Genomic DNA, 25,925 nt, shown 5'->3' on the forward strand with positions numbered 1-25,925 from the left:
GTATATGCAACCACACGTAAGCTGTGGCCCTCTACGTGTGCTGTGAGAATCACTGTGACCCTTGGGGCTTCCAGAGTTGGGTTGGCCTGGCATAGACTCTCAAACACTGACATCTGTGGATTTTGTGTGGAAAAAGTGCTATGTAGATCCAATTAAACTGTGTACATAATGGCTGCGTCAGATGAGTGTCATAAATTGACTGTAGAAACATGGTTGTATTTGTAGGCTTGCTTAAATGCACTGAAGTTAATGGAGCTATATCAGCTTATACTATTTGAATGTCTGATGCTTAAAACCCACCTACTGGACTCGTTCAAACCTTTGATTATTATTCTTGCTTCTTACTCTTCCTTTTGATCCTACTTCAGCTACGTCTTAGTTAAAGGTGTCTTAATGAGCGTACATTCCATATACAAATTGTATTGTAATACACTTTGCGTTGTTCATGGGAAAGTTAAGTAACCCATGCTTTAATTTAGCTTGCTTTCAGCCAATTTAATACAAGACAACTCTTTCATATCTTGGATTTGATTTCAGCCTTCTGCTTTTATGGCAGTTAATTTGTACACTGAGTCTCTCTCTGTTTTGCTAGACCGATTCTTTGTGACCTCTGGGGACCAACAGAGATTACTTTTAAAGGAAGTCTGGAAATCAGTTTACAAAAAGCAGAACTTTTGGTGTGCATTTTGCTCATGATTGTCACAAAGGGTACATCTACACAGCAATATTATTTTGAAATAACTAGCGTTATTTCAAAATAACTTAGTCTGTATCTACACAGCAGACAGTTATTTTGAAATAATGTCGAAATACTGTCAAGTTGGTAGGGTTACCAGATGGCTTCAAAAAAAATACTGGACATACTTGATCTCAGTTGGGGCGGGGTTGGGGACCGGCTGGGAGGCAAGCGGGGCTGGCCAGGGGGGGGCAGCGGGGGAGATCTGGGTGTGGGGGGAGACTGGCAGGCAGGAATCAGGGCTGGCCGGGGGAGATCAGGAGGAGGTGGGGGAGAACCAGCCGGCGGGAAGCAGGGCTGGCTGGGGTGGGGAGGAGCGGGATGGACCCGGGCGCACGCAGATTCCGGGGTGCTGCCTGTTCCACACATGGTCCCGGCAAAGCACGAGTGAGTCCATCCCCGGGGATTCCATCCCGCTATGACCCTGGCCCCCTCCCTCGCATAGTTATGTACTGCCTGGCTGGTAGACACGCACACACAGCGTGAGCGTGTCTACCAGCCAGGCAGTACGCAACTACGTACTGATACTCCTAATAATAATACAACTTACCTAATTAGAAAATACGGACATTTTATATGTCTGGTATTTTCTCAATTTATTTCCCAGACCGAACCCTCAAATACCGGACTGTCTGGTTCAAAACCGGACACCTGGCAACCCTACAAGCTGGAGGACTTCTTACTCTGACTCCTGTAACCCTCATTGTATGAGGAGTAAGGGAAGTTGGAGAAAGAGTGCACTTATTTTGAAATAAGTGCTGTGTAGATGCTCCCAATTTTGAAATAAGCTATTACGTAATTGACATAGCTCAATTTGTGTAGCTTATTTTGAGTTATGCCCTGCTGTGTAGACACACCCAAAAAGACTCAAGTGTATATTAAACCATGTTCTACCTTTAAACTACCTTTTTAAACAGGAATTTCTTGAGTGTATTTGAAGTCTTTTTTAAATGTTTCTTTTCAGAAATGCTAGCAGGATTTTACTATTAAAAATATCCTTAATAACAGAGTTCGAGTAGGGTTAAAGATACTTGAAAACTTAAGCATTTTGTCCTTTTTTCTTCTTCTTCAATTTAACCGTAATAAACCATGGAATGATTTCATGCAGGACAATTTATGTGCCTCAGAGACTTGGTGAGCTCTGATGGCTATCAGGTGGGAAATTATTCTGAATAAACTAAAGATTCTCATAGTATCAATTGTGCCTCTAAAAGGAAGTTCTAAAAGTAGAAATATTTAATACTTATTTCAGATCTTTTGTGTTAATAATGAGAAAAGTGCCCACCAAAGTTCTCCTTTTGTACAGTAGTTTCCAGACTTTCTTTAATTTTGAATGTGACACTTTAGTATTTAACTTCATCTTAAAATTGTAATTTTATTTTACCTCAGTATTGGAGAACACTAGATATATCTCAAAAAGCTTTCCAGACTAAGACACAGAAATAAATATATTTACAGAATTGCATATATATGTTTGTGTGTATGCATTCACATAAAAATACTTTTTAAGAAAGCCAAATGTCCTAGGGTGTAGAAATGCACAGTTAAGGTATCCAATCAACTTTGACTTTGCCCTCTAGTGATGCCAGATAATAACCACATCATTACTAAGAAAGCATTTTAGTTTTCTGGTACCTGATTAAACAGGGTTTTTTTTTAAGATGCTTTATTCATGGTTCCCCTCCCTCCACCTATGGTCACAGCAGCATAGAGTTGAGGTTGTTTGAAAGTGCACTCTTAAACTGTCCCTTCCTTAGTATATTCAGACAGTCTTTTTAAAAATCTGGATAAATGCATCTTTGTGAATTAAAATCAGAAAAAGAAAAACATACTGTTGATTAAATACTAAATAAATATTGTTCAGCAGTTTAATTGCTCAGCATTTTTTCTCTTCTGAAGTCTGCTGATTTTACTATTGTAAGCATGGTAGATGGAATTTGTTAATTTTCATGGAGCACCCCAAGGATAAACCCGTGTAATTTGATTGGTAATTTTAACTTGGTAACTAGCAACCTGTAGGCATGCTTCTGAATGCTTTGAAGAATTTAGATACTTTTCTTAATTGCTTAAGATCAAAATATGCTTTCCAGTTATATGTGATAGCCAGAAGCTTCAGAAAAAGTCCCGCTGAACTATAGGAAAACTGCAGTAATCAAGAAAGTAATATAAAATCCATCAGGAAGCAGCATTTAACTATTAGAATGATACTTTGAACTGCATAATTCAAGGTAATCTGTAGTATAAAAGCAGCACAAAGAATAATTTACCACAGAAGCTTTTGAAAAGCCCAATTGAACATCCAAATCATTACATTCTGTGGGTTAGATTGCGATGTCATATCTGCTGACAGGCTTGTTGACAGCCATTTGCCATCTAAGATTTTCCTTGTCTCCAGGGTTCTCTCCTCTGCCTCTCCAATTTGATTTCTGCCTTACTTGAAGCAACACACAGAGAGGTGACCTTTGCAGACACTGTGCTTTTGCTTCTCTTGCATGATCTGCCCTCACGCTAGTGGAATGCCTAGAGAAGGCTCAGACTAAGGAAAAACACCAATTGTGCTTCTATTTATGGACCAGAAAAATCTTAAGGAGTCTGACTAGGACACACATCTGCCTCCACATTAGGGAGACACCATTGCCAAGGTGATCTCTGGGATTGTGTGAAATACATGCTTGCATAAGGTATTGTGACAGTGTACACACGTACATGGTTACACGCAACTCTCTCCCTCCCACTGCTTCTGTATAAAAGACAGCTGTGTGGGGTGGTTGGCTCCCCACCCGTACTGATTTCTGCAGACATGCTTCTATCTCATAGCTGGCTTCTTGCCACCTCACATGAAATTTCCAGTGGTTCTACGTTTACATAAATACACGCTTTTAAACATCCCTAGCATGAAGAAAAGAGCTCACCTGTGAGGAAAACTGGTATCTCCAAGGCAGTTACTGTGACTCATCCCATGCCCTTTCCCTTGGATCCTGTTTAAGTGTATCAACAAACAATCTGCTTGCCAGATCTTATCAATAGGCTTGAACCTTTGCTCAGTAGAAGTTAACCAAAAATCCCTTTGAGTGGCTTCCCAGGAGTTTTCTCATGGTCTGTTTATGCTTTTTGCAGATTCTGAGGGAGAATAAAGCCATCTTTTATTAAGAAAACCACTTAAATATATGTCCTTCACTTTCCTTCTTGAGCTTTAGTCACTGCCCCAGTAGACCTTGGGTTAGATCCAGAGAAAGGAACTGTGAATTCCATGTCAGACTTCATCTCAGGAGGGCTGCAAATGCCAGTAGCAGCATCTCTTTGGCCATGAAATCAGACATCCTTCAAAAGAAGCCAGATGTGTTGGTTTCCCTCTTTCTCCTGAGGGTGGGGGAGGGGAGATATTAATCAAGATGAGTTCACTTCTCAGTCTGGAAAGTCAGAGATTACCTGCACCTTTCCTGATGCCAAGCCACTGTTTGCTGAATCTGCTGAGGAGTCATATGCTCTCCTATACAATTTTGGAGGTATGGGGCTCTTGTTCCCTAAATAGATTCCTAAAATACAGTCTTCTTCAAAGACAGATACCCAAGGAGTTCAACAGCAAAAAGATTTCCTAGGAAGCAAAATACAGATTGTTAGAATTGGTTGTCTAGAGTGCTGCACAATTTTTAGTTAATTATCTTAGGTATCCAAGTCAGCAATTTGCTAGTATGTGGTTACAGCAAGGCAAGAATTTGTGGTGTTCCTTCCTCAGAAAGTTTTGACATACTGTATGGAGTCATTTCTGCCACTGGTGTATAAGATTGGGCATAATATACAGACTTCTTCAAGCCTCCAATAATGCACCCATGCCCAAGAAAATTTAAAACTTAATTGCTTTGGCCTAATTCTTGAAAGAGCATCCTGGAGGTTTTGGGTATCACTGGTAAGGATTCAAACCTGGCTGCACGCTCAAAAATTAAGATACCTCTTTGCTTTATATATGTATAGGTATGATTTCCCCCCCCCCCCCTCCTAAATTTTGTAGGGCAAGATGTGTTGCTGCTGGATGACCCAGAGTCCTAGTTATTTCAGATATTCTGCAGGAGGGCTTGGGCAAAGGCCTACCCCCATCTCTCTCAGAATTGAAGCTTAGGTGCAAAATGCCTAAGAAATCAGGTAAAACTAGGGGAAGAAGATGGGTTCCTCTCCCCTGCTGGCATTGCTCCTTTAAAGCCTCACTGACCTTTCTCCAGAGTCTACTCAAGTCCCTGGATTCTGAACTTGGTCCATTGTAAGTTATCTAACTCTTGATAAGAATAGTCACATAAGGGCAGGCCAAAGGTCCCTCTAGCCCTGTATCCTGTCTTCTGTTCATTCTCTTTGTGGCACCTGGCATTGGCCACGATCAGAACAAGTAATCATCAAATGATCTAACACCTGTTGCCCATTCCAAGCTTCTGGCAAACAGAGGCTAGGGACAAAATCCCTACCCATCTTGGCTAATAGCTATTGATGAATCTATCCTCTATGAACTTACCTAGTTCTTTTTTGAACCCTGATATAGTCTTGGTCTTTACAACATCCTCTGGCAAGGAGTTCCACAGTTTGACTGTATATTGTGTGAAGAAATATTTCCTGTTTGTTTAAATCTGCTGCCTATTAATTTCGTTTGGTGATCCCTAGTTCTTGTAATATAGGAAAGGAATGAACTATTCTTCCTTATTGAACTATTCTTCCTTATTCAGTTTCTTCAGACAAGTCATGATTTTAGAGACTTTTATCATATCCCCCTTTAGTCTTCTCTTTTCAAAGCTGAAAAGCCTAATCTTATTTATCTGTCCTTGTATGGAAGCCAATTCATACCCCGAATGATTTTGTTGCCCTTTTGTAAACCTTTTTCAATTCCAATTTATATATGCCCTTCTCTGAACTTTTTCTAATGCCAGTATATCTTTTTTGAGATGGGAAGACCACATCTGAATGCAGTATTCAAGATCTGAGTGTACCATGGATTTATATAGAGGCAATAAGAAATTTGCTGTTTTATTTTCAATCCCTTTCTTAATGATTCCCAACATTCTGTTAGGGTTTTTTGACTGCTGCTGCACATTGAATGGATGATTTCAGAGAACTGTTCATTATGACTCTAAGATCTTTTTCTTGGGTCGTAACAGCTAATTAGATCCCATCATTTTATATTCATAGTTGGAATTATGTTTCAATGTGTAAGCATTTTCCCTTGCATACAGCTGATCTCTCTTTATCACAGCTCAGGTGGGTCTGGCTTATTTCTCATTCCTGCTTTTAGTCTTCTCACTCTGTGTCTATGAGGGTGCGTCTAGACATCTGTGCTATTTCAGGATATTTCCGGTATTCCGCAGTTGCTATTCCACATCTTTTAAACAAGTCCATTATTTGAAAATAGCTTTCAAAATAACGGGCTCACTATTCCAATGTCCCTGTAAACCTCATTCCATGAGGATTAAGGGACATTTCCAAATAGTGCTCTATTTCGAAATGCCAAATTTCTAAGTAAGCTATTTTGAACTACACTTGAAATAAGCTATGCAACTTGCATAGCTCAAATTGTGTCACTTATTTCGAGCTATGGGTACCGCGTAGACCTCACCCTCAGTCAGTCCTCTTCCTCTGTCTGCTTTTCACTGACATCCGGGTTAAACTCTTTCCACTACCTCCCCTCAGAAAGCTCTCTCCCTTTAGCATGGAGTAGCTTTTTTTCTGGTCAGGGTCTTTTGACTTCAAGTTTAGCCCAGGGAAGAGAAAACATTCTAGTCAGGTGGGTAAATTCTCCCACCAGTTGATACCAGTGTGTAGTTATCCTTGACTCCTTTGAAGGTGCATACCTGAAGCCACCTTACTACTTCTGTTGGTTTACCTTTCCTGCTTGTGTTTGTTTAAAAAAAAAAAAAAAAAAAAAAACACCAACTCTGTATCCTCCTTTAACTTAACACAATGGGTTCAGGTAGGCAGCAATTACAAAATCAAACAGAGAGACAGTCACACATCATATTCATAGGAAATACAGACGTTTTTCCAGTTCATTATAGGAACATCTTTCTGAGGAATTTGTTCCAATTCTAAAGCCATGAAGGGGAGAAAAATGCCATTCTTTGCACCTCAGGCCCTCAGAACATATTGAAATCAGAATTCTTTAGCAGAATGGATTCTCTTTTCATTCTTAAGGGTTCAAGGAAATGCTTCATTTGGCTGTGATAGATCCAAACACCTTGAAGTGGTGCTTTAGTCTATACAAAGGGCTTCCAGGCCAGAGAATCTCCCTACCTAGTGAGATTTGGTGCACTCTCCACTAAAGCTATGGCCACTCCTAGCATTGAATATGCAGGTCATTGGCCTTTTACTGCATGTCTAAAGCTTTGTTTCCATGAGAAACTCAGTCTTTGGGGGCAGAAGGTAAAGGGATGGAGGCTTCCATTTCCCTATGTCCCTTTCACTGTCTCCCTCTTTTAATTTAGTCTTGAGTCTCTTGTTCTTTGCCTTACTGGGTGCTTTTTCATAGATTATGCTTCTACAGAGTCCACTGATTACCGGGCTGAGCCAGAGAGGGAGAGAAATCACCTGATAATTTTGCTTTTGATAGCTCAGTTGAGACAGACTGAAAAATCTGTGCTCCCTAGCTTGTGAAGCCCGGGCTCCAGCAGAACTTGGAGTATCTAGATAGGGAGGATAAGCATTTTTTTTTCCCAGAGAGGAAGGACTCAAGCTGTGGACTCAAGCCCAAGAAAGGAAACATACTGCATTGCGACTGGTTCTCATCCTGACTGTCAGAGCAAGTAAAAGGGAAGAATCCAGTGTTTGTGCTGTCACTTTCTGTGGTTCTGCAAATTAGCTCCCAAGGGAAAATATAAGTTGCCTTTTAAAAGCATTATTGGTAACCAATGCTTTGTGAGGCCTTATTACCTGTTCTATAACTGTTTCAATTTTACTATTCATCACTTGCCTTTTTAAAATAATTGAAGTCACAAAGGCTGCTACTTTGAGTTGGTGTAATGGTGGTGAATAATAACGTGTTGTTCCTCTGTAATGAAAATAACTCAATAGCTAAGAAAAGGCAATTGATGTGAAAGTCATTCTCTTTATGGTTTGGTCTTTCTAAAATGTTTTCAAATTATTGTTTAATCTCGTTGGCTCTTTTTATTGTTTTAATATTTTTTTCATCCACGTAGTGATGTTCATAAATTCTACAGGGAGTGTTCAGCCTGCTTGCAGCGTTGGGGATAGAACTCAGACCTGCCAGTCAGATATACCCCCTCCTGCTTTAAATTTATCAGTCTTGTTGCAGACAAGGTGAACAGACTCCTCGACTGCAGGGCTTTAGGAGAAATTAGTCAGGTGACATCCTGGTTTTCCCTGGTGTTCCTTCATAACGCACTTCAAAGCTGATGTGCAGAATGCCATTTTATGTGATGATGATGTTGAATGCTGTAATGCCTCAGGCAATCAAGAAATGACCTCTGTGCATAGCTATTTTAGTTTCACTTATATGCTAAGCTATAATTTTGCCTGCTTTTCTGCATGCTGCTGATAAAACCTCATTGTAAGATCTACTGAGGTTACTGTGCAGAAGAAAAGGAAAACGTTATGTGCTTATCTGAAAATTTCCTTTATGTAAGCAGAAAGGCCCACAGAGCTGAGTGACCTTGGAAAGGATTAAGGGATCGCTGTTCAGAAGTCAAGTGAATAACACATTTCTCATACTTTGCAATAGAAGATATTGGTAATTTTAAGTGACGAATGCTTTACTCGTTTTCATCATAGTTGTGTGGTTATTTCAGTTTGGCTGGCTTTGCAGTGGTATATCTATGTGCCAGTGACTGACAGGGCTGAGTTCTGCATCTGCTAAGTGTGGAAGCAGGCTAAGGCCAAGTATGTGACATACCTTTCTTTACATAGAAAGATCTGTATCTGTCAGGTACACAGGTATACCTTTCCTTTTCTCAAGACTTAGTTGCCAAGATCTGTCAGAGTTTAAGGCAAGAAGGCTACAGCACATATTCAATTTTTCTGTATATTACTGGCCTCCAACACCACCCAGTACCCTCAAGCTAAATGCAACAATCGAAATTAAGCCATAAGTGATGTATCAAAACAAATAAGCAGAAAAAAACCCTTCTGGGTGGGAATTATTAACCTGAGTGAATTCATAACCGGTGGGTCAGATGAATTTCTGATGTCAATAGAGTTATACTAGCTATGTATTTTTTTTTTTCTGTGCATGGTGGTTTTTTACTTTTTAAAACATCGAGCTTTTATCTCTGTTGGCCAGATTCAGATCAAGAGCACATAATGAGACGCTTCGCTTCCCAAGATGGAGTTAGAGTTACAGGGATTGTATTTACTTTACTTTGTATGGACAGTTTCCCCTTCCCATGCTGCATGCTTCTGTGAGTTTTCTTACAGCATCTTGGATTCTTACAAAATACTGTTGCTATGATACATGCTTGTTTACCTGAAATGTGAACAGAATCCTCTGAGTATAACATGGTGGTTGTGTTGGACTCGCTAGCCCAGGATTCAAAAGTCCTCAAGTTATTTCCAAAGCTCGGTCTCTCGCATGTGTTCTATCCCTCATTCTCTTTCTATAAAACTTAAAAAACAACAAATAGTCTGGCAGCACTTTAAAGACTAACAAAATATGTCGATGGTATCATGAGCTTTCGTGGGCACAGCCCACTTCTTCAGGTGACCGGAGTGTTGGATGTCCCACTCCGGTCATCTGAAGAAGTGAGCTGTGCCCAGGAAAGCTCATGATACCATCGACATATTTTGTTAGTCTTTAAAGTGTTGCCAGACTATTTGTTGTTTTTTAAGTTTTTCCTGTTACAGACTAACTCTGCTACCCCCTGAAGCTTTTGATAAAGTTAGTAAAGGACTAGAAAAAACTTGGTAAAGGATTTGTGGAAGATGCTGTAGCGTCCAGATCTAATCTAAATGCTTCACTTAAAAATAACAAAGTTAGAAAGGGAGTAGTTGATTCCTATAAAGATATGACTTTTACAGAAAAAACAATTGTGTTGAGAATGAATTGGGCAAGACTCAAGTAGAGCTAGCTTGGCACTCTCCTTGGTACCTAGAGCTTTGGGATGGGACTGATTAGGCAATGAAGTAAACCACGACCCTTTTTTACATTACCATTTTAATTATTAAAGCTTTCTTGACTGTTATTTTTGTAGCTTTGGCCTCTCCATATGGTTATACAGGTTGAACCTCTCTAGTCTGGCACAACTTGGGACCTGATGAGTGCTGAACCAGAGAACCAGAGAATTTGCCAAACCATGGGAGGTCACTGTTGTAGTGAGTGGGTCTCTTTATTTTTATTTCACTGAGGCTATACTGATGTATGGCTGTACTGATTAGTGATGTTAAATAGCGTTTTATTAGCTAATCGAGTAGTTGATGGAATTTCCATTGACTAGTTGATGGCGGGTGGGAAGCACTCGCTACTCCTGCTGAGTCTCTGCAGTTTAAATGTTGTAGGAGCCAGGTGTGCAGGCAGTCTAGTTCCTACTACATTTAAACTATAGAGCCACGGTGGGCTTAGCTCCCAAGGCTCACGTGAGTGGGGACTTAGCAGTCTCAGCTTGTGCCAGCTCCGGGACTGCTGCGCCTCTGCTTTTTAAATGTAGTAAGAGCTTCCTGGCTCTTATCCAGGCAGCTCTTACTGCATTTAAACCACAGAGGCACAGTGGGGGACCCTGCATGCCCGTCTCCTACTACATTTAAGCTACAGAGCCACCGCTGGGGTAGCAAGTTCCCTTATTGACTAATAAAATAGTCTATGGAAATTCTATCTATTACTCGATTAGCTAATTTAATGCTGTAATTTGCAACGGGGCAGTATGATCAAGTGAAGTTTAAATTTTTGTATTATAATTTCACTTAGATTTCTTAAATATTGAGTCTAAGCCTACAATTATCTTATTAATTTAACTGTGTTCACGTGAGATGTATTTAAGGCATTAATGCCTTTTCATTGATGGTTTGCACAATGAAGTAATATATTAATTACATTATTCTTAGATATGTCACTTGTTTAATACAATAACTTATCTGAAAAGTGCTGAATAAAAGCACTTGAATCCTTTGAGGGTTTCAGAGCATGTCTCTAGGAAGGTGGCATTTTAGCAAGAAAATGTACATTTTTATCATTTGTTTTTTCTAGGAGTCTAGCTGCCTTATTGTAACCAGTTACAAGCTCAGTGTTTGGTACTGCTCGTATTAGGATAGTATATTGAGGCCCAATCAAGATTACTACTTATCTGTAGTAGGGTAGAGCCTAGTGACCCACTGTGTTAGATCCTGTATGAACACAGAGCAGAACAGCAACTGCTCTGAAAAGTTTGTAATCTGATACATTTGAAATTAGTTATATAAAAAGTATATCTTGTATCTAGTGCAAGTGTATGACTTTATGACATCATGGTTAAATCTGATCAATAAACTGAATTATAGAAGCAGTACTAGTGATATGGTGTATTGTACTGTAACTGTTATCAGCATTACTAGGTCTCTAAACTCCTGCCAGATGTTAATCTAGCTGGAGTGGGTACGTTTTGATTTGTTTATTTCTCTGATTTTAAAGTTTATTCCGTTATACTCTGTGTACACGTACTAAATAGTCTTACACGGATTATTAAATAGCATTTTACTTTTAAGGGGTTTCAATGACGGATTTAGTAAGATACATTTTTAAAAAACAGGAAAGGGCAAAATAGTATTTACTGCATGTGGAATATTGTGCATGTTTTATTTTAAAATGCAATCTGAAATTTCTTATATGATCTGAGAAATAGATGTTCTTTGTAGTCCTGGAATTTTCAACATTAGGATCTGACATAGCTCCCCAGGTGTGTCTACCTGTATATCTTTATACAGAGGTAGTAGACAGAGGAAGTAACTAGAGATGGGTACAAATTATTGTAGAGGGAGTTGGAGGGTGACTAGAGTTATAGATATGTGATTTGTACTTTCAGCTTGGCAGATGAGTTCTAGTGGAAGAGAACTGGAGACTGGTATATCCTGTAACTCCCACAGAGTCCCAGTGGGAGGTACCAGGCATGCTGGAGATGTTACTCTTCTGATTAGCTGTCAACACTGCTGGGGTTGAAATGTCTGTTTTGGCCAACTAAAGGGAGTTTATATTCTAGCTCTAGGTATGTTCAGTTCTCAAGTGAAATTGGTATCTCTTGTTTACCCAATTATATAGCAGTGTTTTAGTGGATAATGTTTCCATTCATTTTGTTAATATTTTTAAAAATTGGTGTGACTAAATCCTTTGGTACGTTTTGTCATTCAGGGTGTGTCTAGACTACATGCCTCCTTCGACGGAGGCATGTAGATTAGCCAGATCGGAAGAGGGAAATGAAGCCGCGATTAAAATAATCGCGGCTTCATTTAAATTTAAATGGCTGCCCCGATCTGCCGATCAGCTGTTTGTCGGCAGATCGGGGGAGTCTGGACGCGATGCCCCGACAAAGAAGCCTTTCTTCATCGACACAGGTAAACCTGGTTTCACGAGGCTTACCTGTGTCGATGAAGAAAGGCTTCTTTGTCGGGGCATCGCGTCCAGACTCCCCCGATCTGCCGACAAACAGCTGATCGGCAGATCGGGGCAGCCATTTAAATTTAAATGAAGCCGCGATTATTTTAATCGCAGCTTCATTTCCCTCTTCCGATCTGGCTAATCTACATGCCTCCGTCGAAGGAGGCATGTAGTCTAGACACACCCTCAGTGAGAGTTTACTCGAACCACAAATAAGTATACCCTACAATGAGTGTGTTTAGTTGAACTTGTCTGCTTTCTGAAATATGTTACATCGAAGAAAGAGGCACAAGAACAAGTCTTAGTCAAATTTTGCCTTGCAGAAGTAAGAAAAGATTGTGTAGGTGGTAGCCTAACAAATTAACAAAGACATCTTTCTGCAGCCATTTGTAAGTGATATACCTATTGATGGCACCAGCAAAATGACATGGTCTTCACACCATCCCTCTGTGTTGAGGAATAAAGTCTGGCTCTCTCTTGATAACATGGTAGGATCTGAGAGCTTCACAATGAAAAACATCTTGAGCCAAATTCAGCCCAGGGATAAGTGGGCTCAGCTTTCATTTATTTCCAAGGCATTTACACCTGTGTACACCAATGCTCCATTTGGTCTTTCATTTTTGGAAAGGCAGGTGATAGAAACGTGACCTATTGTAGTTATGTGCTATGCCCCCTACCACTTAGAGAAGGGGTAGGAAAACTTTTTTGGGTCAGAGGCCACTGATCCACAGAAAAATCAGTCGGGGGCCACTCTCTCAAGTGAGAAGCAAAAAACCAAACCAAAAAAACCCCACAGCCCTCACTGATCTGGCTCCCAAGTGAGAAGGAGGAAAAAAAACCCTCACAGAAGTGGCCTCCAACTGGGAAGTAGGGAAAAAGACACCTCAGTCCCCTCAAGCTCCAGTATCATGGTGGGGGGAACGTAGGAGGGGAGGTGCTGAGTCTCAGGGCTTAAGATCAGGGCTGGATTAGCTTTTCTGGCAAGCCAGAGCTAGTGGATTTTGTGGCGCCCCTGTAGGTTCTGGGATGGAGCCAAAATGAGGGGTTCAGAGTGTGAGAGTGGGCTGGGGGTGAGGGTGTGGGGTTTGCATGAGTGATAGGGTGCAGGAGCAGGCTTGGGGTGACTGTGTGGGATCTGGGCAGAAGGGGAGGGTGCAGGAGCACTCTTGTGGTTAGGGGTATGGGGCCTAGAAGGGAAGAAGGGTGCAGCAGCAGACTGGGGTAGAGGTGCGAGGGTCTGGGAAGAAGGTTGACAGGAGGAAAGTGAGCACGGGGGAGTGAGGTCTGGGCGGGAGGGAGGATGGGTGCAGGAATAGGGGTGTGTGTGCAAATTCTGGGCTGTAGGGAGGGTGCAGGGTCTGGGTGGGGAAGTGCAGAAGGGGGCAGGAGATTGGGGTGCCATCCGGGGGGCACAGGTGGCTCCGAAGCGCTCCCTACAGGCACCATCCCTCCGTCACGCTCATTGACTGCGATTCCGATCCAATGGGAGTAACGGGAGGGAGGTGATGACTGCAGGGAGAGCTTTCTTGCAGCGTGCAAAGCTGAACAGAGCTGCTTCTTCTCCAGCGCCAGGCAGAGCTTGTAGGCCCAAACCAGCCCACAGTTTGCTTTGGTAAGCTCAGGGATCTCCTTTCCCTCCAGCTGTGCAAGCAGGCCAGCTCTGGTGCTCCAGATATAGTGTCCCTGTATGGCTGGAGCTGGAGCTGGAGCACTAGCGCCAGCTTGTGCTGCTGCAGGGAAGGTAGAGAGAGTCTCTAATCTTGTGGGCCAGATTAAGGCAAGCCATGGGCCAGATCCTGCCCGTAGGTCGTAAGTTCCCTACCACTGACTTAGAGGCTCAAATGCATTAAGGATTTTCCCTCTCTCAGCCATAAGAAGGAGTTCTGAAAGTTGCTTTATCCTTTTTCGATAATACATGTAGTAGTACTGTAGCTCACACCATTTTCTCATCTACTGACTTTTATATGTGTGTCCTACATACCTTTTCATTTTCTTCTAGATGCTCCATATTTAGAAATAGTTGATCTGTATCTCTATAAAATGTGGGGTTTCAGATATTACAATGATGGGTGCCTCATGAATGCATCATAATATGGTATCTGGTCCAAACCACTTTCGGTGTTGAAAAACCAAATTTTCACTGATTTGGGTTTTTTTTTTTTTTTTTGTTCATGGCTGAGCATTTTATGAATGGAAGAAGAGAAGACAGGAGGTGGTTCTTAGGTTTGACTGGGTTTTCAGATTATATCCAAGGAAAAGGAATCCAAAGCTTGAATGAATAGAGGACTAGTAGATAGCACTGGATCATTTTTATATAGTTGCTTCTGAAAATATAAACCATGATTCATATCTGAAATCTAGGATGCCAACAATTTTTTTAGTGAAATTTTGCCCTAACATACTGAAGTAGGTTTTTTTGAGTGACATTATCATCTAATCATACAAATGCTTAATTTTTTAAATTATAAATCTAAAATTCTCATTCTTTCTGTGAGACTAAGTTCTTCTCACAGATATTTGTATGAATGTCTGGAATTCTATTGACTAACACTTAAATACAGATATGTCAAATTGTGCAGGTGTCAATATCATTTTCTATCTGTGATGAAGGCTTTTCTTGTGACCACGTGGCTTTTTTTTTTTTTTTTTTTTTTTTTAAACCCTTATAGATCATGAGCCAAGTGGAGGGACAACAGAAAAATCTCGTGCAAGCCATTGAATCCCTTCCAGGCTCTGGGCCTCTTTCTGCCTTGGATCAGGACTTGCTGCTTTTAAAAGCTACCTCTGCTGCCACCCTGAGCTGCCTTGGAGAATGCCTGAATTTATTACAGCAGAGTATGCATCAGGCGGGCCAACACAATAATAGGACACTATCTTCAGGTGAGCACAAGGTGTCATTTTCTTAGTCTCTGTTGTCATATTTAGTTATGATCCTCAGACAGGCAGGATGGATTTTTTTCCTTGGAGCAAGGAATCAGGATCAATACTAAATAGCTTCTTTGGAGCAAGGAACCAACATTTCTTTCTGTTCCAAAATATTGTAGAACCCATTAAAATCAGAAGAAAGGAGCAAAAGAGTTGCTGCTAAGTATCTTCTGCATACACCGTTTTTTGGGGAGAGCTATTACCATCTACTTGTTCATAAGCCAAATTTTTTTTTAGTTACAAAAAATCATACTGTAGAGATCAGGGGTCAGCTTATGAATGAGTCATTGTGTGTGACATTTTTTTCCACTGAGGGGAGGGGTCGGCAAACTTCATTTTCCAGCCCAACAGGGTAAACCGCTGGCGCACCGGGATGTTTTATGTATGTGGAGTCAACAGGAGGGGCGGGAAGCAGCAGCCAGCACGTCCCTTGGCCCACACTGCTTCCTTAGCTTCCATTGGCTGGGAACAGTGAACAGTGCTGCTCTCATTGACCCAGAATGGCAAATGGCAGCAATTGGGAGCTGGCAGACTCCTTGCCTGCACATGCTCCAAGTACACAAACGTCCTGGTGTGGCAGTGGTTTGCCCTGCTGGACTAGGAACTGACCATACTGTGGACTCTGCTGTATTCTAAAAGTTGGAGTCAGAAGAAACACACAAAAGTTTTAGTAGATTTATATTAATGCAATCTAACAAAAAACCTGCTGTAATAACTGAAAAAATATGTATTCACATGCCTTCAAATTACAATCCATGTTTTAATGTCTCATATCACTTTAGTGCACTTATTTAAAGTCTTAAAACCCTTCAAACTCTGAATCAGTCTTCAATTCCCCAAACAGTTCATTGAACTTAGTTTCAGACATAGCTGCTCCTGCATTGTCATTTTAGACGTCAGCCATGTTTTCCTCAGACTCCTGCCTTTTGTCAGCTTCGTCCAGGTAGACCACATTTTGCATAGCCTGTCTTTAAAGGGGTTTGTTCAGGCAGACATCAAGCGGTTGTAGAACACAAGTTAAGCCTCCAGGTATTACTGCAAAAATAGTTTTAATTTTCTGGCCTCATGTTTTACCTCATCCATCCAGTGTGCCCTGAACATGTCCTGAACAAGCAAAGAAGGTTTCTTGAGAAGTGCTCCTGGTCTCTTATTGCACACGTTTTCCAGCCATTCAATAGTCCCAATTTCACCCATCCTTCCCTTTTCATGTGAACGCATAATGACACCCCCACGAAATGTCGTGGTTTTAGGCTAGGTTTTTCTTTTGAAAATAACAACAGGGTGGAGCTTTGAGCCATTGACCAAACATGATAAAACCACTGTAAAATTGATTTTTTTATGGCCAGTGGTTTCAATTAAAACTGTTTTTTCCCATCGACACCAGTGACCTTTCTGTTGCTCAGGAGATCAAATGTCATTGGTATTTCATCCATATTTCCTATTTGTGACTTCTGAAATGCATATTCCTTTCGATGTTTTATAATAAATCTTTGGAAGGATTCAACTTTTTCTTCAAGGTCTCTTGGCAGCTTTTGCGCTATCTTTGTTCGCTGCCAAAGACAGAGACCATGACGGTTCATGAAGCAAGTACACCAGCCCGTTGATGCAACAAACACTGATGGCTTTTCTCACATATATTTTTTCTTTTGACATTTGCAAAGCACACAAACGAGTTCTAGTGACAAGGCACCCATTTTGTCGATCTTCAACAACCCAATAATTGAGATCTTTCTCACCCTAGGAAATGAAACTCAGAAAAATGTTGGACATTTTTTCTTGCTTCTCGGCATGTCTTTTAGTGTTGCTTTATTTTTTCACAATTATCTTATTTGCTTCTCATGAATGCAGAATTCCCAAGCTGTAGCACAATTAATGTTTGCTTCAGCATATTTAACAACTTGAAATTTAAACGTTGCATCATAAGCAGACTATTTTCTGTTTATTTCACAGTTGTTGATTTTAAATTCTAGGATGAAAACCTTAGGAAACAATTTATAGATTTTTGTAGAACTTTTTAGAGGAATGTCACCTGCTTTTATCACTGTCAAGTTATAATTGTTTGTTTGTTTCGAAGAAGCCCTGCAGATTGGCATGTCTGGGGTGATATCAGGCTATTTAAATGTTGTTACAGATTTCGATTCTGCACATTATATTTTCAGATTGCCTAGAGACTTAGGAGGTCCTGTGGTCAACATGCAGGAAGAGCTCAAATTACTCAATAGTAGACTGACACCAGTACCACACTACTATCATTCATTGTATTTTTTTATTGTCTTGTACAGTCTAGCACGTTGTGAAATAGAAGGGTCAAATTTCATGTGGATACAATTTCAATAAAAATAAAATCTTAGCACTTTTTTTTCTAAAGAAGCAAGTTCTGAACTGTGTCTACAACAGGGGTCAGCAAAATTTAGCTCCCAGCCTGTTGGGGTAAGCTGTTGGCATGCTGGGAGATTTGTTTGCTTGCAGAGTCTGAGGGATATACTGGCTGCAGGCATGAAGCCTCTCAGCTCCCATTGGCGGGGAACAGCAAACAGCAGCCAATGGGAACTGAGAGGCTCCATACCTGCAACCAGCACGTCCCTCCACCCATTCTGCTTTCCATGGCTCCCATTGACTACTTTTCCTGGCCAATGGGAGCTGTGGGAAGCAGAGTGGGGCTAAGGAATATGCTGACTGCAGACATGGAGCCTCTCAGCTCCCATTGGCTAGGAACAGCGAACAGCAGCCAATGGGAGCTTAAAGGCTCCATGCTAGCAGCCAGCACGTCCCTCAGCCTGTGCTGATGCTGACCCTAATCTTACCCCCACCTTCCCTTTAGTTATCCTCTTGCTCCTTCCCTTCCCTTTCGCCATTTTGACACCTGCACCTACCAGGCGGGGCAGCATGGTGCGTGGCTGCCCTGTGTGCCAGTGCTTGGAGTCAGGGCTGAGATGCTATTTTTAGGTTCCAGTCCTGTGTCACCCTGATAAATCCATCTTACTCTGCATAAAAGTTTTATACGAAGCAAGCTCATAAGTTGTTTACCATCTTTATCAATGGAAGAGAGAGATGCACCGCTGTCCTCCCAGGTAACAATTATTTACACTGGGTTTAATGATAAAGTGGTTTTATTAAATATAAAATGTAGGATTTGAGTGTTTGCAAGTGTTAACAGATCAAAAGAAGTTATTAAGCAAAATTAAAACAAACATGGCAGCTCAGCTTACTACTCTTAAGAAGCTTGTAACATGCAATTTCTTTCACTGACAGTAGTTTTAATTTTTTTCTCAGTTAGGCAGTCTCCTAGCTTGATCTCAGCCCTTCCCCCCCATGTTCAATTTTAGATGTTTCTGGTGGTCACCTGATTGGTAAGCAAGGGGTTGGTGTTTGGCAAACCATTGTTTGGTTCTCTGCCTATAAATAGGCAGATTTTGCCTAAGGAGGGAATCCTTTTGTTCAGTTTCAGTCCTTTACCAACCTCATGGAAAAGTACCACATCCAAAATGAGTTCCAACAGTAGGTGAGATGGCCACATGGCAGGACCAAACATAGTCCAGGCATACAGGAAAAGCAAGAATATTCATAGATCATTGTACCGGACCATTATGTTATATAATGGCCTCCTTTAGCCCATCTAGATATATAAGCAGGTTTACACTTCATTCTTCTAACTATATAGGAATGATACATGCACACCAATAGAATACACACAATCGGGGGATTATAGGTTATCCAATGACAGGTTAAATGGCACATTTTGCAAAAAGCATATTCAAGTTAGAACTATTCATATTCAAAAACATATTTCTATACAGAATACGGAGGTGCAATATCATGGTGGGCTACTGAACAAAACCGATGCCAGGTTATGCAACACAATTGCCTGAAGGAACCTGTGGCTAAAAGCCATGATTACTGATTTCTCCTCTTGATTTAATTTTATGCAGGCCTCCTTTGATAGGCTTGTCATTTCTGGGGGAGACATTGGAGTAAGCTGTTCAGGATTCATCAGAGCTGAATAAATGCATACCTAATGCCTCTAAGTAATCCTCTAGCCAGTTCAAATTCAGAGATTTTAATTTTATATTGTTCAGACAGGTTTTGGTTACTGCAGGAGACTGACAGGTTGTCCTCTCCTAAAATTAGGAGGTAAAAATAATTATTCCTGCTAGCTTAACCACCATTACTATCCTGTAGGACAGGGGTGGGGAATCTTTTTCTGGGTTGGGGGCTGTGGACCCACAGAAAAATCAGTAGGGGGTCCACACAAATAAGAAGCAAAAAAAAAAAAAAAAAGACAAACTCTTACTGACGTGGCTCCTAAAGAGAAAGACACTCTCCACATTCCCCTTGTGCACCAGAACCTAGTGGGTGGGTCCTGGCTAGTAGATTTTGTGTGCTCCAGTACCGTAGCCTTGGAGGCCTGACCCAGGCAAGCCAGGGGCCACCTTCGGCCCCTGAGCCTGAGGTTCCCCTCCCCTGCTGTAGGAGGATGGCTGAAACAGTTCTTTCATCATCTCTGGAAACAAATGGGCACGGGAAATAATTTAGAAAGACGACCTTAGAGAATTTTTAGAATTTCTTCTATACCGACTTCATTTGTATTATGTTGGAGAAAATACATCAATCTTCAAAGCAATTAATGGATCAAGCCCCAGCTAGGTGAAAGGTTGAATTTTTTGGCTTTTTAATTGCTGAGACACTTTTGCTTCTCTGGGACAAGATCACGAAATCTGTGACAAAAGGCATGAGAGCTGAAGACAAAGCAGTCTCAGTCAAGGGATCTGGCATGACCGAGACCAAGTAGCTGAACTGCAAAAATAAAAGATTTTTATTCCATTTTATCCATGATCAGTATATACTGTATTGTACAGCACTAAGAGCTCATGGACCAGAAGGGCTGTACTAGTGGAAGAGTCGACCAAGTTCACAGTCCATTTTGATCAGTTTCATGTCAAGAGGGCTTTTAAAATTAGCTCCATGTTTTCAGCTGTTTACACCTGACATTTCACAGTGGTGTAACTTTGGAGGTCCCAATCCAAAAGGTATTCTAAGTCCATCTGATTTTCCCCTCCCATCTCTTCCCCAGAGTTATCATGCAAGGAAAGGACAAGTTCTGTCCCTCCTCAGCCCAACCGGGACTTGTAGTTAGGAGCTAGCAGCTCTCAGCTTCTCCCAGCAGCAAGAGGGAAGTCGTATTTCATGGGAAAGGTGTTATTTCATGGTTTGTAATGCGTTTTTCATGGCTGTGGAATTGGTAGGGTCCTAATCATTAGTCATCAGTAACACGTCTGACTGCTAGGAGCGCAGATGATGGGATATTTTATTTGGGAGGTGTGGCAAGTAAAGAGGAGATGTGGTGTTGTATCCTCCAATTTTAAACAGAATTGTTAAAGTATCTGAAATAAATGTTGAAGAGTTCACTTTGAAATGATCTGATTTTATTATGGTTTCTAATGAGCTCTGAATATTCTTAAGCACCTCGCTTTGCTTGCTTTGTGGAAGCAGGATGTGATATTATTTAGGCAGAAGCTTCCATTTACCACTTGTAACATAGGGCTAGGGAAGAATCTCACTGCTCCAAAGTAAGATCTGGCAGATTAAAGAAGAATGCTTCTGGGGCTCTGAAGTGCATCACAAGAAAATTTCTAGTACAAGCCATAGATCTTTTTTTTTTTTTTTTTTTTTAAAATTACAAAAACTTTTTATTTACTAATTTTTTTTTTAGCTTTCTAATCTATTATGACTAATCACTGCCGTTTTCTTTTGAGAGGTGTGCCAATGAGAGATTTCATTGCTGCTTTTTCTGGGATGCTGCATGTCCAGCTGCTCTGTTAAGTAGTCAGACTTCAAGCAGATGGAATACAGCCAATTGATTTTTTTCTTGTCTGAAGAAACAGATTCTTGTCTTGTCTGGGAAACAGATGTGCTTTGCCCTTTTGGTCCTTGGCTTCTGGCATCCTGATATTGCTGGTTGGATCAGAACTTTGTTCTATAGGGTTTCACAGCAATTTTGAAAATATTGATTAAGCTGACAAGGGCTGTTTTTCTCTGGTGGTCATGGTTGCTCTTCAGACAGATGGGGAGAAATACACTTGCATAGTTCCCATAGATTTTATTTTAGGAAAAGAATTTAAGACCTTGGAAAGAAGAAGGGGAGCAAATGGTGAGTTCTGTCCTGATACCAGGTGTCTTTATATTGAAGTAAAAAAGATGGAATTAAAAAATAAAGTAGTCTTTATGTATAACATATCCATGAAATATTTGTTTGCATAGACTAGTTCTGCAATTCTGATCCAAACTGCAGAAGGGCATTTTAATTTAAAAAAATCCCTCAGTACTTTGTAAATAAAGTGGTCATTAGCATTGTACATACTATGCAAATAGGAGAAGGAAAGTAGCTAGGCAAAGGGTTTGATTGGCCAATTTATTTTTTCTTTTGCCACATCCCACATTTAGGAAAGGATCCGACAGTTCTGTTATATTCTTTATTATTTTTTGTTATCTAACAATGAGCTGTTCATATGGCAGGGAGAAAGGGGGTAACACATATATACATTATTAGTCACTACCTCCTAACGAAAATAGATGTGCACACATGGCACATCAATTACACAAAATTAGTCTTGTGTGGCCTGTCAAAAAAATGTAACTATTTTGAGTTCCTTATAACTTTGTGTTTATTTTAGAACAAAATTTCAAGTCTTTTTCACAAAGACTTTGTTAAATCTTGGCTAAATTGCTCAGGTTCATAGTCTTTTTTTCTCTCTGAGAGCTGTACTATTACTAAGGGAGATGGTTAAAAGAAGAGACTTATTGCTCTAGCCAGATTTATTCCTTCAAGAGGACCTGACAACTTCTTAGTTGTGAACCTTTTTCATTCAGTTCTGTCTTTCAGATCTGAAGGCGTGCATCCTTTACAGAGCCCTGTTGATGTTGGGCAGGTCTCCTGGGCCCTTCAGTGGTGTTCTTTTAGTCTGTCAAAGCTCACTTTGGAGCAGTGGGATTGTCCCTTTCTTTGTCTCCACACCACTTAAAGTGTGAGCCGAAATAGGATCACAAACTGAACTCTGATCTGTAGTGGCATCTGATCCTTTACGAAGCTGCCAGATACCGCTCAGGACAGCTGCACAGAAAAAGGCTCTGCCTGCCTACTTTGTTTCATTTCTATAACTTAACTTTTTTTTTCATTATGTTAGGTTATTGGTCTGTTGCTCAATCCCCAACAGAACCAATGGACTGTTTTTTGTCTGGTCCCCATCTTACAAGGAGGTAAAACTCCCACCAAGTATAATTCGTAGTGAGATCATTGAGCTGCATAAGCCTGTGCCAAAGTGCAGTCCCTAGGGAAGGCCCAGTAATGTAGCAATAGCAATAAAGAGCATTATTCTTGCCCTGGACCAAGGAGGATATTATTTTATTGTGTGTATTTAGAATAAAACCCAAGGAGGCTTTTGACATTTACGTGTAAAGAGATTTGAAAACCAGTTCATGCTTAATTTGGCAGTTGAAACCTGGGTTAGTTTTTGGCTTTCTTCTGCAATAGATGACATCACAAATACATAATGTGAGCAAGGAGACATGTATGGCTTTGTGAGGTCACTGAAATGTTGCTGGGGAAATATGGAAACTTTATAGTCATACTTGGCAAGTAAGTGCAAGAGAAATTGCTTTTAAAATGTTTTGTATTGGTCTATACTGTACAATATACCTTTTGGAAACTTTTTAAAGTTTTAGGTATATATTCTAGTACTGAGTTGAACCTTAAATCAGATGCAACAGTTTTTCATTGCCAAAGTTTAAAAAAAAAATAAAACCTCACATCCCCAAAACAAAAGAGAATAGCTCTTAGTTTTGAATATATTATATGTACTAAGAACAAGATGCATCATTAACATAACTTTCACTGTCATAATTATAAGTGTGTGCAGTCAAGAGAAAAACAGAACTAAAGCCTTGCTCGGAATAAATCTTTGTGTAATTAGGTTAGAGCCTTTTTTGGGTCAGAACCTTTTTTGGGTCGTGGGCTGCTGACCCCAGCTCCAGACACATGAACACGCACACCCACCACGGAGAGGGGATTAACATCAAGGAGACCACGTTTGCTGAAAAATCAGGGGCCACATACAAGTGAGAAGCAAAACATCCCCCCCAAAACCCTCACTGATGTGGCCCCCTGACTGAGAAGGAGAAAGACACTCCCCACATTTCCCTCCCATGCCAGAGCATAAGGGGGCCCAGCCTAGTGGATTTTCTGTGCTCTAGCCCTGCGATGCGGCAGCCGGGGCGTGCCAGCATAGGCTTGTAGTGTTGGGGGGCCCCTGAGCCTCGTCCAGTCCTAGGGCCTGAGGTTCCTCACCCTTGTGTTAGAGTGTGGAGGAGATAACTGCTAGGTTGTTATAGAAGCTTCATATCCGCATCAAAATTTATTTCTGCATTTACACAGCTTTTTAAGATTTTTTTTTTTCAAAAAGATTCCTAGGAACCTGGAGTTCTCTACCTTCCAGGAAACTCTGTTATCCCTAAAGGTTGGATTGAATCAGAGAGTTGAAATAGCCCCAGCATGCAGGGATGTGCTGAGGGGGACTTATGGTCGAGACTCATCTTTTAGTTTGTCTTTCTAGTGTGAATGCATTCTAACCCAGGTCTTGATAGATGTGTGAAAATATTTTCCCAGCCAATGTAGAAAGATCTCTAACAGTACAGGGAGGGAAAAAATGATATATAGTGGGCTAAAAAAGTGGCCTCAGACAGGAGAAGTGGGGAAAAAAGTCATGGATCCAGCCTGAACTCATCTATGGGTGAATAATCAAGCATTCCCCTTATTGTGATACTGCTGATGTGGAAAGATAAAATGAGTTGAGAAACACTTATTTTTGCTAATGTTTCTAGTACGAAGGAAAAATCGACATGTATCAGAATCAGGAATATTTATTTCAGGGTCATTAGATTTTTAAATAATATTGGCATGGGCATCTATTGACAGTTTTTAATTTTTATTAGGAAAGTTGTACTAAATTGCACATTATTTTCATATATAATGTGTGACCTTAACTAAGCCATATTTGATAATTAGAGCATGAAGTATAATGTGGACCTTTATTATAACTGCGTAATTTTTGTGTCGTTGTGATGATTAGGCATAATGTAAGTTGCAGCATCACAATTATGGGGAAGAGTAGAAAACAAAATGAGCTTCATAAATATTTTCTGAAGGTAAAAATCAAAATCCCATGAATTTCCTGTTACTATATTAATTATGCCATATTGATTCCTGGTTTGAATAGCTTTTGTAATTTTATTGGTAAATGTTAGCCATCCACTTAAAAAATGAAATTTATTGCAAATAAATTGTTGCTAAATGCAGGATATAAGGATCTTTCTGTTACCATGGCAAAGGTGTTTAGCGTGCATGCATACATGTGAATGGGCAGGAAGGGCGTGGGGAGATGACTGTAACTACAAGTAGCAATTCATATACAGTATTAGGGCATTGAGATTAAAATCCTCTCTAGAACATGAGTCTTTGTGGCTTAACTCTGTTTTTCTGTTTCAGAAAACATCCTGGGATGGCATGGGCCAAAGTCACATTCCGCAGAACTGAAAAACGGTGCCCTCAGCTCTTTATCATCTGCTAGTGCCAATATAACATGGGCGATAGTACCAAGTGCATCTGAAGATGGGCAAACACTACAGCCAAATACTGAGGTAAACACTAGATGTGTATATATATTATTTTTTAATATAGGTTGGAAAGCCTCTACTGTGATTGTAGCATGCCAGTTCTTGCCAAATTGTGTTTAATAGATATTTTATTCAAATCAGACTGCTCCTTTTTTACTTTTTAAATCTTTTTTTAAAATGATTTTAATTAGTAAGTAAAGTTAAACAGCTAAGATGTATGGATGGAGTATGTTGAAAATGCAATATAAAATCCTAGACAGATATATTTATTATGGCACTTGCTGTGTGTGTTTACTGCATGTGTAGGATTACTTCAGATAATGTTAGGAATTGGTGAGCCTGGAGCTGTTTTAATTTCCAGTGGAAGAATTATAATGAGTTCATTATAGTGATCCTCTTCATGACATTATTTGAAGTAGTTGCTGTGTATGTGGTATAAACACTTCATGGAACTCCTTATTCACACTAACATTACACCTGACAACAGTTTGCTAGATGTCTGCATCAATGATTTGTAGATTTAAAACTGTTCAGTATTTGGTTTCTCTGAATTGGCAGGTATTAGTGTGATCTATTAGGTAGTCATTGCTATAGAAGAGTGTATCATGATAGGATTTTGCATATTATCTAATAGCAGCATTTAGTACCCAGGCATGTGATATACTCACCTGTAAACTTATTTCTAGCTTTAGTATAGTTTTAGTATTGCTATGTTTGTGTGGCTGTCACCTTGGAATGGAAATCCACCTTAATTCCAATTGAAAACTGTCCTTCAGATAAAGGGACCAATCTTGGTAAGTGAAGTCGAGAGTACTCTGCACATGAAAAGATTGATTACAAAAACATTTTCAGGAGTGCTTGAACAGAAGATAACAATTTACTGATGGAGCATTTGCTTGTCAAGTTTGTCCTATGATTTATATAAAAATGTGTTCTTGCTCTTTAGAGTGAGAGCCTTATGAAGTACTTGACAGAGGGATTTCTTACATCCATAATGATGTACCGCATAAAGACACTGGTTACACCTCAAGCATACATTGTAATTCATTTTCC

General features: G+C 40.3%; 1 protein-coding gene across 3 annotated transcripts in view; it reads left to right on the forward strand.

Moving 5' to 3' along the window:
* The window catches only part of OSBPL10 (oxysterol binding protein like 10), a 194,810-nt gene that overhangs the window by 100,023 nt on the left and 68,862 nt on the right, over positions 1 to 25,925 (forward strand). For all 3 annotated transcript variants that reach the window (XR_012901936.1, XM_075921975.1, XM_075921976.1), the window contains exons 5-6: positions 14,951 to 15,161; positions 24,745 to 24,896. Coding sequence is in view for 2 of the 3 variants with exons in the window: in XM_075921975.1 (XP_075778090.1) it covers positions 14,951 to 15,161; positions 24,745 to 24,896 (363 nt within the window). In the remaining variant the exon portion in view is untranslated. The remainder of the gene's footprint in view (positions 1 to 14,950; positions 15,162 to 24,744; positions 24,897 to 25,925) is intronic.

This window comes from Pelodiscus sinensis, chromosome 2, assembly GCF_049634645.1.
Source record: "Pelodiscus sinensis isolate JC-2024 chromosome 2, ASM4963464v1, whole genome shotgun sequence".
In the NCBI taxonomy this organism is placed as follows: Eukaryota; Metazoa; Chordata; order Testudines; family Trionychidae; genus Pelodiscus; species Pelodiscus sinensis.